Genomic DNA, 17,224 nt, shown 5'->3' with positions numbered 1-17,224 from the left:
AAGGAGTGAAGATGGTGGATAGGACAGTGGCACAGTTGTATCACTAAAGCAGAGACCTATGCATTGACCCCTCAGGATGGCAGGCAAAGCTCTGAAGAAGGAGCTGAATTGAAGTAACAATAACGAGATGCAGAGTGGGTCAGCTAAGGTGACAGCTCTCTCCCTCTGACATTGCCATTTCAGGCTGTGGGCTAGAACCTGTGGCTAACAACTATTAGTTATAGCTTGGGGTCAGAGTTGTTTGCAGTTTTTGTTTAGTTGATATTTGTTCTGATGCACGAAATCTGTCACTGGAGTGACAGCCAAAATGGGGAGGAAGGGAGGGAATAATATGTGAGGAGGTGGGAGTAGAGAAAGTTCCAAGAGGCAACTACACCAGAGGTTTGGCTAATTCTTCACCAAGGGCAGAAGTACTGCCTCAGTTCTACTTCCCATAGCCAAGGCTGGAGGCATGGGTCTTTGAAAAAGCCTGCATCACACTGACCTGTTGCTAACTGATTTAAGGCAGAAAGCAATGCCAGGGAGTGCTGTGGCCCAGATTTAGATAGTCTGGCTGATACTGGACAGTCAAATGAGTACTCACATTAACTGAAACCATTAGATCAGAGCAGCTGCCGCCAGCAGCCTGAGGCAGGACTGTGGAGGAAGGGGAAGAGTGCAATGTTGTTGGGATTTAACTTTGCAGCAGAAGATGGTGAAAGCGGAACTGATGGGGAGGGCTAAGTTACTGTGTGGGCTGAGCTGATAAGATCTGACTGACGCCAAGGCTTGGTGACAGGCAAGACAAACTTTACTGTGATGCATATAAGTTGAGTTACCCAATTATCCACCACATTGATGTGAAGGTCAACATATGACTTATAAATTGAAGCAGTTGTCTACATAGAAGTCTGGATTAATTTGCTACTTCCGAGAAGAGGCAAATATTATGAAGGGGAGGAAAAGGGGAAGGAATTAATAACATATTCTGCATATTGATTATATAGCAGATACTTTATTTGTTATTCCTTTTAACTTTAGCAATAATTCTGAGGGATGAACTGTTTCTCCCATTTACAGATAAGGAAGCCAAGGTGCAGAGGTTAAATAACTTAACTGTAATCATACAGATGCATCAGTGTCAAGCTAGAGAATTCAGTCAGTTAATTAGTAGAAATCTTATCAGAGCCCCATAGAATAGCTTTCACTGCATTGTGCTCTAAGACAGTGCCATCAACCCATATTGAGGTTGTTACATGCAACAATCCACATCATGAAAGCAGCTCTAGACAATATGTAAACAAAGGAGCATGTTTCTATTTATGGACATGGAAAATTGAATTTCATATAATTTTCGTGTCATGTCATACTTTTCTTTTGATATTTTTTCAACAAATTAAGGTTTAGGTTTGCTAAGTCCTTATAAAAGCTTAAAGAGGGTAGGGACTCTGTATATCTTATTCACTCTTATATCTTCAACACCTAGAAAGGGGCCAGGTACACAGCAATTATTCTTACTATATTTAAGTTCTTATATTTTTCTATATTGTGAAATGCCTTAAATCTTTTTTGGAACAGGAAATGATATAAAACATAAGGCACATTTTAAAAAGTCTATCTAGCTAGAAAATAAAAGAGTCAGGATTTGGATCTAAGACTTTGTGATATCAAAGTATTTTTTTTCATAGAATTATATTCCCCCTAGTCCCCTCTAGATTAGTCACAACTTCCCAACATGAGTCTCCACATCTAGCAGCCAATTAAATTTGCAGAAGTCAGCCACATTTTGAATTTGTAATTTGCAACTTAAAAAGCCCATAGTTTTGGGCTTCCCTGGTGGCGCAGTGGTTGAGAATCTGCCTGCTAATGCAGGGGACACAGGTTCAAGCCCTGGTCTGTGAGGATCCCACATGTCGAGGAGCAACTAGGCCCGTGAGCCATAACTACTGAGCCTGCGTGTCTGGAGCTTGTGCTCCACAACAAGAGAGGCCGTGATAGTGAGAGGCCCATGCACCATAATGAAGAGTGGCCCCTGCTTGCCACAAGTAGAGAAAGCCCTTCCACAGAAATGAAGACCCAACACAGCAAAAATACATAAATTAATTAATAAACTCCTACCCCCAACATCTAAAAAAAAAGTGAATAGTTGGAAAAAAAATTTTAAAAGCCCATAGTTTTGTTTAAGTTGTGCCCTCTTGTCCCTATTTCTATTATACTGGAAAGTAAGAATGAGAAAACAATAGTTCACAGGTTCAAAGCTTCTTAAAGGAAGGTAAAGTGATAGTTCTGCCTTACTGGAAAGAAGATGCCTGCCAGACTTGCTAAGACTTTGATGCCTGCCAGACTTGCTAAGACTTAGATCCCAGATCCGCCAGTTACTCACTGTGAACCTTTGGCAATTAACACCTTTGGGAGCCTCAGTTTTCTAGTAGAAATAAAATAATAATAATAATATATTCTTTACAATAAGTTTGTGAGGATCAGAAATATTATGCTAGTACCTAGTGCAGTGCCAGGAACATAGCAGATACTTAATAAATGGACCTTAATATAATGCACCTAACATAGAAGCACCAAAATATATAAGGCAATTATTAACAGACTTAAAGGAAAAAATTGATAGCAACACAATAATAGTAGGGGACTTTAGCACCCAACTTACATCAATGGATAGATCATCCATACAGAACGTCAACAAGGAAATAGCAATCTTAAATGAAACATTAGACCAGATGGATTTGATAGACTTGTACAGAGCATTCCATCCAAAAGTAGCAAAATACATATTCTCCTCAAGTGCACATGGAACATTCTCAAGGATAGACCATATGTTGGGACACAAAACAAGTCTCAATAAATTTAAGAAGATTGAAATCATATCAGGCAACTTTTCCAATCACAATGGAATGAAACTAGTAATCAACTACAAGAATCTACAAGAATTACAAATACGTGAAGAATGAACAACATACTACTGAAAAACTATTGGGACAACAAAGAAATCAAAGGAGAAATAGAAAATTACCTGAAGACAAATGAAAATGAAAATATGACATACTTAAATTTATGGAATGCAACAAAAGTGGTACTAAGAGGGAAGTTTATAGCAACACAGGCCTACCTCAAGAAACAAGAAACAACTCTCAAAGAAATAATCTAACCTTACACCTAAATGAACTAGAAAAAAAAGGGAAAAAATGAAGCTCAAAGTCAGTACAAGTAAGGAAATAATAAAGATCAGAGTGGAAATAAATGAAATAGAGACCAAAAAGACAATAGAAAAGATCAATGAAGCTAAGAGCTGGTTCTTTGAAAAGATAAACAAAATGAACAAACTTGTAGCTAGACACTAAGAAAAAAGAGAAAAGTCTCTGATAAGTAAAATCAGAAATGAAATAACAGACATAATAACAGATACCTCAGAAATACAAATAATTATTAAAAATGTTATGAACAGCTATATGCCAACAAATCGGCCAACCTAGAAGAAATTGACAAATTCTTGAATCCCAACCTTCCAAGACTAAGTCATGAAGAAAGAAAATCTGAATAGACTGAACACTAATAAAGAAATTAAAACAGTAAACAAAAACCTTTACCAAACAAAAGTCTAGGATGATATGGCTTTGCAGGTGATTTCTACCAATCATTCAAAGAAGATTTAATACCTATCCTTTTCAAATTTTTCTAAAAACTTAAAGAGGAGGAAAAACTTCCTAACTGATTTTACAAAGCCAACATTACCCTGATACCAAAACCAGACAAGGACAACACATACACACACACACATACACACACACAGACACACAGACACACAGTTACAGGCCAATATCTCTGATGAACATGGATGCAAAAATCCTTGACAAAATATTAGCAAATACAATACAATACATTAAAAGGATCATACATTGTGATCAAGTGAGATTTACTCCAGGGATGCAAGGATGGTTCAATATGTACAAATCAATCAATATATACACCACACATTAACAAAATGAAAACTAAAAAATATATCACCTCAATAGATGTAGAAAAAGCATTTGACAAGATTCAATACCCGCATATGATAAAAATTCTCAATAAAATGGGTATAGAAGGAAGTTCCTCAACATAGTAAAGGCCATATATTACAAACTCATAGGCAACATGATACTCAATGGTGAAAAACTGAAAGCTATCCCTCTAAGATCAGGAAGAAGACAAGGGTGCCCACTCTCACCACTCTTATTAAACATAGAATTGGAAGTCCTAGCCAGAGCAATTAGGCAATAAAACGAAATAAAATGCATCTAAATTTAAATTGGAAAGGAAGAAGTAAAACTGTCACTATTTGCAGATGATATTATTTTATATATAGAAAACCCTAAAGGCTCCATCAAAGAACTATTAGAAATAATAAACAAATACAGTAAAGTTAAAGGGTACAAAATCAACACACAAAAATGTGATGTGTTTCTATATGCTAACAATGAACTATCAGAAAGAAAAATTAAGAAAATAATTCCATTTACAATTGCAGCAAAAATAACAAAATACCTAGGAATAAATTTAACTAAGGAGGTGAAAGATCTGTACACTGAAAAGTATAAGACATTGTTGAAAGAAATTGAAGAAGACACAAATAAATGGAAAGTTATTCCATGCTCATGGATTGGAAGAATTGCTATTGTTAAAATGCTCATATTACCAAAAGCAATCTAAAGTTTTTGTGCAATCCCTATCAAAATCCCAAGGACAGCTTTCACAGAAATAGAACAAAAAATTCTAAACTTTATATGGAACCAAAAAACAAGCTGAAAAGTCAAAGCGATTCTGAGAAAAGAAAAGAACAAAGCTGGAGGTATTACATTCCCTGATTTTAAACTATATTACAGAGCTACTGTAACGAAACAGCATGGTATTGGTAGAAGAACAGACACATATATCAATAAAAGAGAACTGAGAGCCCTGAAATAAACCCATGCACACATGGAAAATTAATGACAAAGGGGCAAAGATCACAGAATGCAGAAATATATTTTCTTCAATAAATGGTGCTGGGAAAACTGGACAGCCACAAAGAAAAGAAAGAAAGAAACTAGACCACTATCTCACAACATACAAAAAAATCAACTCAAAATAAAGACTTGAGTGTGAAGCCTGAAATAATAACACTCCTAGAAGAAAACATAGGGAGTACATTCTTTGACATTGATCTTAGTAATATCTTTTTGAATATTCTCCTCGGGAAAGAGAAACAAAAGCAAAAATAAGCAAATAGGACTATATCAAACTAAAAAGCTTCTGCACAGCAAAGGAAAACTTCCACAAAAATTGAAAAGACAACCTACTGAATGGGAGAAGATATTCTCAAATCATATAACTGATAAGGGGTTAATGTCCAAAATATTTAAAGAACTCATAAAACTCAACAACAAAAACCCCCAAACAACCTAATTTTAAAATGGAGAGAGTAGCTGTATGGACATTTTTCCAAAGAAGATATACTGATGGCCAACAGGAACATTAAAAAGTGTTCAACATCATTAATTATTAGGGAAATGCAAATCAAAGCCCCAATGAGATAGCACATCATGCCCATTAGAAGGGCTATTTTTTAAAAGACAAGAAATAACAGATGCTAGAGAGGGTGTAGAGACAAGGGAACCCTCATACACTGTCGGTGCGAATGTAACTTGGTACAGCACCTTGGAAAACAGTATGGAGATTCATCAAAAAATTAAGAATAGAACTACCATACAATCCACATATTCTACTACTGGGCATTTATACAAATAATATGAAAACACTAATTCAAAAAATATATATGCACCCCTATGTTCATCACAGCATTATTTATAATAGTTAAGATATGGAAAAAACCTAAGTGCTCAGCAATGGATGAATAAAGATGTGATATATGCAAAGGAATACTATTCTGCCATAAAAAGATGAAATACTGCCATTCTCAACAACATGGATGAACCTTGAGTATGTTACGCTAAGTGAAAGAAGTCAGATGGAGAAAAACAAATACCAAGTGACTTAACTCATGTGGAAAAAAAACAAACAGACAAAAAAATTCAAAGAACAAAAAACCAAAATAAATGAACAAACCAAAACAAACATGTAGGTAAGAGAAGAGCCATGATTATTATGAATGGTTTTTATGTTCTTGCACACCATTCCAATATTAGTGGTAATAAACTGGAACAGATTTCTACTTAAATAACTACAACCTCAGAAAGATCTCAAGGTACAAAGTAGTTGCAGTAGAGATGGGTTTAAGATGGCAGAGTAGAAGGACGTGCACTAACTCCCTCTTACAAGAGCTCTGGAATCACAACTAACTGCTGAACAATCATTGACAGGAAGACACTGGAGCTCATCAAAAAGATACCTGACATCCAAAAACAAAGAAGCTGCAATGAGATGGTAGGAGGAGCACAATCATAATAAACTCAAATCCCATAAACTCTGGGTGGGTGACCCACAGACTGGAGAACAATTATACCACAGAAGTCCATCCACTGGAGAGAAGGTTCTGAGCCCCACTTAAAGCTTTCCAACCTGAGGGTCTGGCAGCAGAAGGAGGAATTCCCAGAGAATCAGACTTTGAAGGCTAGTGGGATTTGACTGCAGGACTTCAACAGGACTGCGGGAAACAGAGACTCCACTCTTGGAGGGCACACACAAAGTAGTGTGCACATCAGGACCCAGGGGGAATGAGCAGTGACCCCATAGGAGACTGAACCAGACCTACCTGCTAGTGTTGGAGGGTCTCCTGCAGAGGCGGGGGGCAGCTGTGGCTCACCATGGGGACAAGGACACTGGCAGCAGACATTCTGGGAAGTACTCCTTGGTGCAACACCACCCAGCATCTGCCATTAGCCTCAGCAAAGAGCCGGGTATGTTCCAGTGTTGGGTCACCTCAGGCCAAACAGCCAACAGGGAGGGAACCCATCCCCAGCCATCAGCAGACAAGTAGATTAAAGTTTTACTGAGCTCTGCCCACCAGAGCAACACCCAGCTCTACCCACCACCAGTCCCTCCCATCAGGAAGTTTGCACAATCCTCTTAGATAGCATCATCTACCAGAGGGCAGACAACAGAAGCAAAAAGAACTACAATCCTGTAGCCTGTGAAACAAAAAACACGTTCACAGAAAGACAGACAAAATGAAAAGGCAGAGGACGATGTACCAGGTGAAGGAAAAGATAAAAGCCCAGAAAAACAACTAAATGAAGTAGAGATAGGCAGCCATGCAGAAAAAGAATTCAGAATAATGACAGTGAAGATGACCCAGGACGTCAGAAAAAGAATAGAGGCAAAGATTGAGAAGATGCAAGAAAGGTTTAACAAAGATCTAGAGGAATTAAAGATCAAACACCTAGAAGAATTAAAGAACAAACAAAGAGAGACGAACAATACAATAACTGAAATGAAAAATACACTAGAAGAAATCAATAGGAGAATAACTGAGGCAGAAGAAGCGATAAGTGACCTGGAAGACAGAATGGTGGAATTCACTGTCACAGAACAGAATAAAGAAAATAGAATGAAAAGAAATGAAGACAACCTGAGACCTCTGGGACAACCTTAAACACACTAACATTTGCATTACAGGGGTCCCAGAAGGAGAAGAGGGAGTGAAAGGAACCAAGAAAATATTTGAAGAGATTATAGTTGAAAACTTCCCTAACAAGGGAAAAGAAATAGCTACCCAATTCCAGGAAGCTCAGAGAGTCCCAGACAGGATAAACCCAAGGAGAAACACCTCAAGACACACAGTAATCAAATTGACAAAAGTTAAAGACAAAGAAAAATTATTAAAAGCAACAAGGGAAAAATGACAACATACAATGGAACTCGCATAAGGTTAACAGCCGATTTCTCAACAGAAACTCTACAAGCCAGAAGTGAGTGGCATGATATACTTAAAGTGATGAGAGGGAAGAACCTACAACCAAGATTACTCTACCTAGCAAGGATCTCATTCAGATTCGATGGAGAAATCAAAAGCTTTACAGACAAGCAAAAGCTAAGAGAATTCAGCACCACCAAACCAGCTCTACAACAAATGCTAAAGGAACTTCTCTAAGTGGGAAACACAAGAGAAGAAAAGAACCTAAAAAAACAAACACAAGACAATTAAGAAAATGGTAATAGGAAAATACATTTCAATAATTACCTTAAATATGAATGGATTAAATGCTCCAACCAAAAGACACAGGCTCACTGAATGGATACAAAAACAAGACCCATATATATGCTGTCTACAAGAGACCCACTTCAGACCTAGGGACACATACAGACTGAAAGTGAGGGGATGGAGAAAGATATTCCATGCAAATGGAAATCAAAAGAAAGATGGAGTACCAATATTCATATAAGAAAAAATAGACTTTAAAATAAAGAATGTTACAAGAGACATGGAAGGACACTACATAATGATCAGGGGATCAGTCCAAGAAGAAGAGATAACTATTATAAATATATACACACCCAATATAGGAGCACCTCAATACATAAGGCAGTTGCTAACAGCTATAAAAGAGGAAATCAACAGTAACACAATAGTAGTGCGGGAATTTAACACCTCACTTACACCAATGGACAGATCAACCAGTCAGAAAATTAATGAGTAAACACAAGCTTTAAATGAGAAAAGAGACCACATAGATATAACTGATATTTATAGGACATTCCATCTGAAAACAGCAGATTACACTGTCTTCTCAAGTGCACACAGAACATTCTCCAGGATAGATCACATCTTTGGTCACAAATCAAGCCTTGGTAAATATAAGAAAATTGAAATCATATCAAGCATCTTTTCCAACCACAGGGCTATGAGATTAGAAATAAATTACAGGGGAAAAAGACATTAAAAAACACACATGGAAGCTCAACAATACATTACTAAATATCCAAGAGATCACTGCAGAAATCAAAGAGGAAATCAAAAAATACTTAGAGACAAATGACAATAAAAACATGATGATCCAAAACCTATGGATGCAGCAAAAGCAGTTCTAAGAGGGAAGTTTATGGCAATACAATCCTCCCTCAAGAAACAAGAAAAATCTCAAATAATCTAAACTTACACCTAAAGTAACTAGAGGAAGAAGAACAAACAAAACCCAAAGATAGTAGAAGGAAAGAAGTGATAAAGAACAGAGCAGAAATAAATGAAATAGAAACAAAGAAAACCATAGCAAAGATCAATAAAACTAAAAGCTGGTTCTTTGAGAAGATAGACAAAATTGATTAACCTTTAGCCAGACTCATCAAGAAAAGAGGGAGAGGACTCAAATCAATAAAATTAGAAATGAAAAAGGAGAGGTTAGAATGGACACCATAGAAATACAAAGCATCATAAGAGAGACTACTACAAGCAACTGTATGCCAATAAAATGGACAACCTGGAAGAAATGGACCAATTCTTAGAAAGGTATAACCTTCCAAGACTGAACCAGAATAAGTAGAAACTATGAACAGATAAATCACAAGTAATGAAATTGAAACTGTGATTAAAAATATTCCAACAAACAAAAGTTATGGACCAGATGGCTTCACAGGTGAATTCTATCAAACATTTAGAGAAGAGCTAATAACCATCCTTTTCAAAGTCTTCCAAAAATGTTCAGAGGAAGGAACATGCTCAAACTCATTCTACAAGGCCACCATCACCCTGATACCAAAACCAAAGATACTACAAAAAAAGAAAATTACAGACCAATATCACTGATGACGATAGATGCAAAAATCCTCCACAAAATACTAGCAAACAGAATCCAATAACACATTAAAAGGATCATACACCATGATCAAGTGGGATTTATCCCAGGGATGCAAGGATTCTTCAATATATGCAAATAAATCAATGTGAAAAACCATATTAACAAATTGAAGAATTAAAACCATATGACCATTTAAATAGATACTGAAAGATCTTTTGACAAAATTCAACACTTATTTATGATAAAATACTCACCAGAGAGTGGACATAGAGGGAACCTACCTCAGCATAATAAAGCCATGTGCAACAAACCCACATCAAACATCATTCTCAATGGTGAAAAACTGAAAGCATTCCCACTAAGGTCAGGAACAAGACAAGGATGTCCACTCTTGCCACTATTATTCAACATAGTTTTGGAAGCCCTAGCCATGGCAATCAGAGAAGAAAAAGAAATAAAAGGAATACAAATTGGAAAAGTAGAAGTAAAACTGTTCACTGTTTGAAGATGACATGATACTATACATAGATAATCCTAAAGATGCCACCAGAAAACTACTAGAGCTAATCAGTATATTTGGTAAAGTTGCAGGATACAAAATTAATGCACAGAAATCTCTTGCATTCCTATACACTCAAAATGAAACATCAGAAAGATAAATTAAGGAAACACTTCCATTCACCATTGCAACATAAAGAATAAAATACTTAGGAATAAACTTGCCTAAAGAGGTAAAAGACCTGTACTCAGAAAACTATAAGACATTGATAAAAGGAATCAAAGATGACACAAACAGATGGAGAGATATACCATGTTCTTGGATTGGAAAAATCAATATTATGAAAATTACTATACTACCCAAAGCAATCTACAGATTCAATGCATTCCCTATCAAATTACCAATGGCATTTTTTACAGAACTAGAACAAAAATTTTAAAAATTTGTATGGAGACACAAAAAACACCCGAATAACCAAAGCATACTTTAGGGGAAAAAATGGAGCTGGAAGAATGAGACTGACTTCATACTATACTACAAAGCTACAGTAATCAAGACAATATGGTACTGGCACAAAGTCAGAAATATAGATAAATGGAACAGGATAGAAAGCCCAGAGATAAACCCATGCACTTATGGTCAACTAATCTATGACAAAAGAGGTAAGGATATACAATGGAGAAAAGGTAGTCTCTTCAATAAAGTGGTACTGGGAAAACTGGACAGCTACATGTAAAAGAATGAATTAGAAAACTCCCTAACACCATACAGAAAAATAAAATGGATAAAACACCTAAATGTAAAACTGGAGACTATAAAATTCTTAGAGGAAAACATAGGAAGAACTATGTAAAGAACTCTTTGACATACATCACAGCAATTTCTTTTTTGACCCACCTCCTAAAGTAATGGACATAAAAGCAAAAATAAAGAAATGGGACCTAATGAAACTTATGAGCTTTTGCACAGCAAAGGAAATCATAAACAAGACTAAAAGACAATCCTCAGAATGGGAGAAAATATTTGCAAACAAATCAATGAACAAAGGATTAATCTCCAAAACATATAAACAGCTCCTGCAGCTCAGTATTAAAAAAATAAACAACCCAATCAAAAAACAGGCAGAAGACCTAAATAGACATTTCTCCAAAGAAGACATACAGATGACCAAGAGGCCCATGAAAAGCTGCTCAACATCACTAATTATTAGAGAAATGCAAATCAAAACTACAATGAGGTATCACCTCTCACTGGTTAGAATGGGCATCATCAAAAACTCTACAAACAACAAATGCTACAGAGGGTGTGGAGAAAAGGGAATCCTCTTGTAGTGTTGGTGGGAAAGTAAATTGGTACAGCCACTATGGAGAACAGTATGGAGGTTCATTAAAAAACTAGAAATAGAACTACCATATGAGCCAGCAATCCCACTAGTGGGCATATACACAAAGAAAACCATAATTCAGAAAGACACATGCACCCAAATGTTCATTGCATCACTGTTTACAATAGCCAGGTCATGGAAGCAACCTAAATGGTCACTGACAGACAAATAGATAAAGAAGATATGGTACATATATACAATGGAATATTAGTCAGCCATAAATAGGAACGAAATTGGTCATTTGTAGAGACGTGGATGGACCTAGAGAGTGTCATACAGAGTGAAGTATGTCAGAAAGAGAAAAAGAAATATTGTATATTAACGCATATATGTGGAATCTAGAAAAATGGTACAGATGATCCGGTTTTCAAGGCAGAAATAGAGACACAGATGTAGAGAACAAACGTATGGACACAAAGGGGGGAAAGGGAGTGGCAGGGTGGTGGTGGGGAAAAAAAAAGAAACCTAAGTAAGAGATTATAAAATCCATTCAATGGAGAATATTTTTAATTGGTAAGATCCTATATATAATTCTGTGTTATTATAATGAAATTATTAAAGTGAACAATTTCTAGGGAAATATAAAAAAAAATAGTTGAGGTAATTTCTCTTCCCCGTGGGATTCCCAAGCACTTACCCTCTTTGTGGTGAGCCAAGGGCCGAGGAGCTGGTCTCTTTACATGGAAAGAGGAGGCCTTAGTGGGCCCAGGGCCTGGCACAGGTCCATTGGTGGCCTTTGGTATGGCCTTGGTCCCTCCATCCTGCAGTCTTGATACCAACTTCCCCACATCCACCTCGAGGCAGGACTCCAACTTGCCATCTGAAACAGGCCTGCTTGGGGATTTCCTCCCATGATCTGCTTCCCCACTTCTCTGCATAGGCATTTTGGGGTGTTGTGGCATCTTGGAGGGTTCTATGCTGCTAATGATAGTACCATTCGGTGTTCTGTGTTGGATTTCATCTAGGAAAAGATGGTGCAAAGAGGAAAGATTAATGATAACCTTTGTATACATAATATTGCAAAGTTATACACATATTCAAAGGAGCTATTGTCATGGAACAAATCAATGATATCCCACAAAATCAGTCTCTACCCATTCCAGTTCACATGGAGTCACAAATCTCATAAAACAGGGAATTGAATTTAAGATCTGAGTATTATTTTCATGATCACAATTCAGCAAAACCACAATATGCCAAGACTTTATTTAAAGGGATATGTTAAAAATGGGACTTAAGAGACCCCAATCAATTGTACATTATATTACTTTTAAATAAGGCACCATTTAATCCTTAACTATTTCTATTTCTCTCGAAAGTAATTTGTAAAGATCTCTCAAATTTCAAGGTAATACACTTAACAGAATTTAAATTCTTTCTCCATCCTCATAAAGACATCCTCAACTCACCACTTTATGGCTTTCCCTTAGCTTTTGTGGTCTACAATTTCCTGTGACAATAGTATATGCTTTTCAGTTGTCCTGTTTCTTAATTAAAGCTTTGGGTCTCTAATGAGAGTCAAGGATATTCTCCCTAGAAAAATTAACCTACACAAATACATGTAAAATTTTGAAAACTAATTTTAAGAGATTCATGGAACCAACCCCCTGAAGCTGTTAATGAACCCCTGATTGAGAATTCCTGCTCTAAGGAAATCATCACCTTCCTTGGTAATAGAAAACCTAGATCAGAGTGTAGTGGTTAAGAACAGAGTTTCTGGTCAGCTAAATGAGACCTGAGAGATATGTCAACCAGTTGTAATATATGGGTCTTATTTGGATCCTGATTTTTTTCAAAAAAAAATGTAAAGATAGGAGAATTTAAATACTGACTAGATAGTGACCTTAAGGAATTACTACTTTGTTTAGTGTTCTTTTATGTATGATGATGGTATTGAGATTTTGGTTAAAATAGTGTTCTTATCTTTTACAGGTACATACTGAAACATTTATGGATGAAAGGACATGATGTCTGAGTTGGGGCAATGGGTAGGGGTATAGATGAAACAAGATTGGGCATGTGGCAGGGATTCTTCAACAAAACGCAAATCAATCAATGTGATACACCATATTAACAAACAGAAGGAGAAAAACCATCTGATCATCTCAATAGATGCCAAAAAATCATGAAGAAGATGTTCTGGAATTAGATGTTTGCACAGGCTTATGAATATACTAAAAACCACTGACCTACACTTGAAAAGGGTGAATTTTATGTCATATGAATTATATCTCAGTTTTTAAAAAAGTTAGAAAATTGTCTAGAGTGGGTGATCCCATTGGTGATCTTCTGGCACAAAGAACTCCTCACACAGAGGGGCAAATTAAGACCCAGAATAGGGAAGTGAGTAGCCCAAGTTATTCAGTAAGCTAGTGGCCAAGAAGAAATTATATCTCAGGTCTACTAACACCCAGTTCATTCATTTATTACACACATTTATTGAGGATTTATGATATGCTAGATACTATGCTGGCACTAGGGATACAGAGTGAAAAATTTCTGCTGGCATAGAGATAATATTTTCTGGTGTATATTTGGAGAGATTGTAAATAGATAAATAAATGAGTTTATCCAATTAAAATGAAAGTATGGAACAACAGAGTAGGCATTCAGTGTTCTCTTCTACTTTCTCCTAAATGCCAGATCACCTACTAAGGAGGTGATCCCTTAAACTGGGTGATCTCTTTCCCTTCATTATTCCCTATACACCCAGCTATTTATTCTACAAGTATTTACTGAACACATGGAATATATAGGAATTGTTCTAGAGGCTGGTGATAAAAGTGGATCTGACATTCTAATGGGAAAGACAGATGATAAACATGTGAACAAATAGTAGCAAGTGATAGGAAAAAAATAAAGCAGTGTAAAAAGATAGAGAGTAATGGAGAAGAAGAAAGATCTATTTAAATAGAGTACTCAGAGAAGGTCTCTATTAGGAGATGTCATTTAGCTGAGATCTGAATGAAGGAGTAAAGTTTGCAAAGTTCTGGAGGAAGAATGTTTAGGACCAAGAGAACAGCAAATATAAAGGCCCTTGGGTAAGTTTGACATGTATAAGGAATGGCAAAACCAATGAGATTAGAGCAGAGAGAACAAAGGGTACAAAGAGACAGTGAAGTTCAGAAATGAGATCAGAAAGGTAAGTGAGGATCATATAATGCAGAATAAAATGTAAATTTTCTTCTAAAAATGAAGAGAGGTCACTGGAAATTTGGACCAGAGGGAATGATATGATCTGACTTACATTTTTAAAAGAATATACATCTTACTGGCTGCTGTGGAGAACAAATTATAGTCAGGCAAGAAGAAAAGCAAGGATAATAGTCTGGAAGCTCCTGTAGCCACCCATATAAGAGATGATGGTGGCTCTACCAGGAAGGTAGCAGTAGGAATTAGTAGGTTCAACATACAATGTGTACGGAGAGCTAAGATGAATTGTTGATGGATTAGGTGTAAGGTAAAAGGAAAAGAGAGTAATCAAGGATCATCCCAAAGTTCTTGACCTTAGCAATTGGGTGATTGGTACTGCCAATTACTTAGATGAGGGAGACCAGAGTAAGAGCAGATTGAGGAGGAATAGGGAATCAAGAGTATTTGTACATTTTGAATTGGAAATGTCCATGAGTCATCTAAAGAGAGCTGTTGAACAGGGAGTTTGAGATGGGAAGAGGGGAGATAGTACTCCTAGATATATAAATTTGCAAATCATCCTCATATTTAAAATATATTTAAAACCATGAGACTGAATGAGATCACACAGGAAACAAATATAGACAGAGAAGTGGACTGAGAAAAACAAAACAGAACAAAACAAAACAAAACTCTGGGACTTTCCAATATGTAGAAATTGAGAAGAGAAGGAAAACCAATAGGAGACTGAAATGGAATGTCTAGTGAGGTAGAAGGAGAGTTTGGTGTCCTGAAAGCCAAGTGAATAAGTGTTTCAAGAAGGAAGCATCACTAAAATGATATGCTTCTCACAGGCTGAGTATGATAAGAATAGTGGAGTGGCACATGGAGATTGTTGGTAATCTTGACAAAAAAGGTCTCAACAGAGTAGTGAGGAGAGAGGCCCATTTAGAATGGGTGCAGGATCCATACTAAGCAATTATTCAACTAAATGATATTTATTTGTTTATCTATCTGTATCTATCTATCTATCTATCTATCTATCTATCTATCTATCTATCTATCATCTATCTATCTCCATTTAGCCTATAACCTCCTTGAGGCAAGGGGCTGTCTTAATTCCACCTAGCATGGTACTTAATCCATGTGAGCTGATTTTCTCCCAAGCTTTATCGGGATATAATTTACAAATAAAAATTGTATATATTTAAGGTATACAATGTGATGTTTTGATATATGAATACATTGTTAAATGAGTACCACAATCAATCTAATTAACATATCCATCACCTCACATAGTTTCCAATTTTGTGTGTGGTAAGAATATTTAAGATCTACACTTTTCACAAACTTCAAGTATACAATATAGTATTATTAACTACAGTCAGAATGCTGTATCATATCTCCAGAACATATTCATCCTGAATAACTGAACCTTTGTACCCTTTGATCAGACACCTCCCCATTTTGCTCTCCCCTAAGTCTCTGGCATCCACCATCCTACTTTATGCTTCTATGAGTTTGACTTTTTTAGATTCCACATATAAGTGAAATCATGCAGCATTTATCTCTCTGCTGTTATCTCATCTCACTTAGCATAAGGTCCTTCAGGTTCATCCATGTTGTCACAAATTAAAGGTTTTCCTTCTTTTGTACCTAAGTCTGAATAATATTCCATTTTGTGTGTGTGTGTGCATGCACACGTGTGTGTGTTTCTGGGTGTGTGTCTATGTATCTCATTTTCTTTATCCATTCATCTGTTGATGAACACTTTGGTACTTCCATATCTTAGCTATTGTAAATAATGCTGCAATGAACATGAGAGTGCAGATATCTTTTTGAGATATTAATTTCATTTGCTCTGGATATATTCCCAGAAGTGGAATTACTGGGTCATATGGTAGTTTATATTTTTTTATTGACACAGTTGGTAACTTTTATTCTGTGGCAACCAAAAAGAAGTAACAAGATCACAAAATATGAAGAACTGTTAATAAGTGGTATGAGTGAAACAAACTAGGGGCAGAGGCAAACAACCAAGGAGAGTCACTTTGGGTGTGGTTAAGGAGGGCCTTTTGGAGGAGGTGGCATTTACCTGAGACAAGAAGAATGAGAATGACCCAGCCATGTGAAGGTGCCGAGGGAGAGTGTCCAGCAAAGGGGATAGCAGGTGCAAAGGCCTGGATTATAAGGGCATGCTTGAGGTCCTGAAAGAACCTGATATACCTGGAGGATGGGGATGATGCATGTATCAGTAGTTCATTCCTATGTGTTGTTGAGTAGTACTCCATTGTATGCATATACCACAATTGGTTTGTTCATTCATCAGCTGATGAACATTTAGGTTGCTCACAGTTTTTGGCTGATATGAAAAAAGCTGCTATAAATATTCAAATGTAAGTCTTTGTGAAGCTGTGTTTTCATTTCTCTTGGGTACATACATAAGAGTGGAGTTGCTGGGTTATGTGGTAGCAATTACTTGATTGTTTTTTGTTTTTGTTCCTGTGT

General features: G+C 36.5%; 1 protein-coding gene across 4 annotated transcripts in view; it reads right to left on the bottom strand.

Annotated features, from left to right (window-relative positions):
- The window catches only part of OPHN1 (oligophrenin 1), a 731,745-nt gene that overhangs the window by 32,611 nt on the left and 681,910 nt on the right, over positions 1-17,224 (bottom strand). For all 4 annotated transcript variants that reach the window (XM_059051488.2, XM_067023139.1, XM_067023140.1 and 1 more), the window contains exon 21: positions 12,222-12,545. In XM_059051488.2, coding sequence (XP_058907471.1) covers positions 12,222-12,545 — 324 coding nt within the window. The remainder of the gene's footprint in view (positions 1-12,221; positions 12,546-17,224) is intronic.

This window comes from Kogia breviceps, chromosome X (genome assembly GCF_026419965.1).
Source record: "Kogia breviceps isolate mKogBre1 chromosome X, mKogBre1 haplotype 1, whole genome shotgun sequence".
NCBI lineage: Eukaryota > Metazoa > Chordata > Mammalia > Artiodactyla > Physeteridae > Kogia > Kogia breviceps.
The sequence above is the reverse complement of the archived record's forward strand: the minus strand, read 5'-3'. Positions and strand labels throughout refer to the sequence as shown.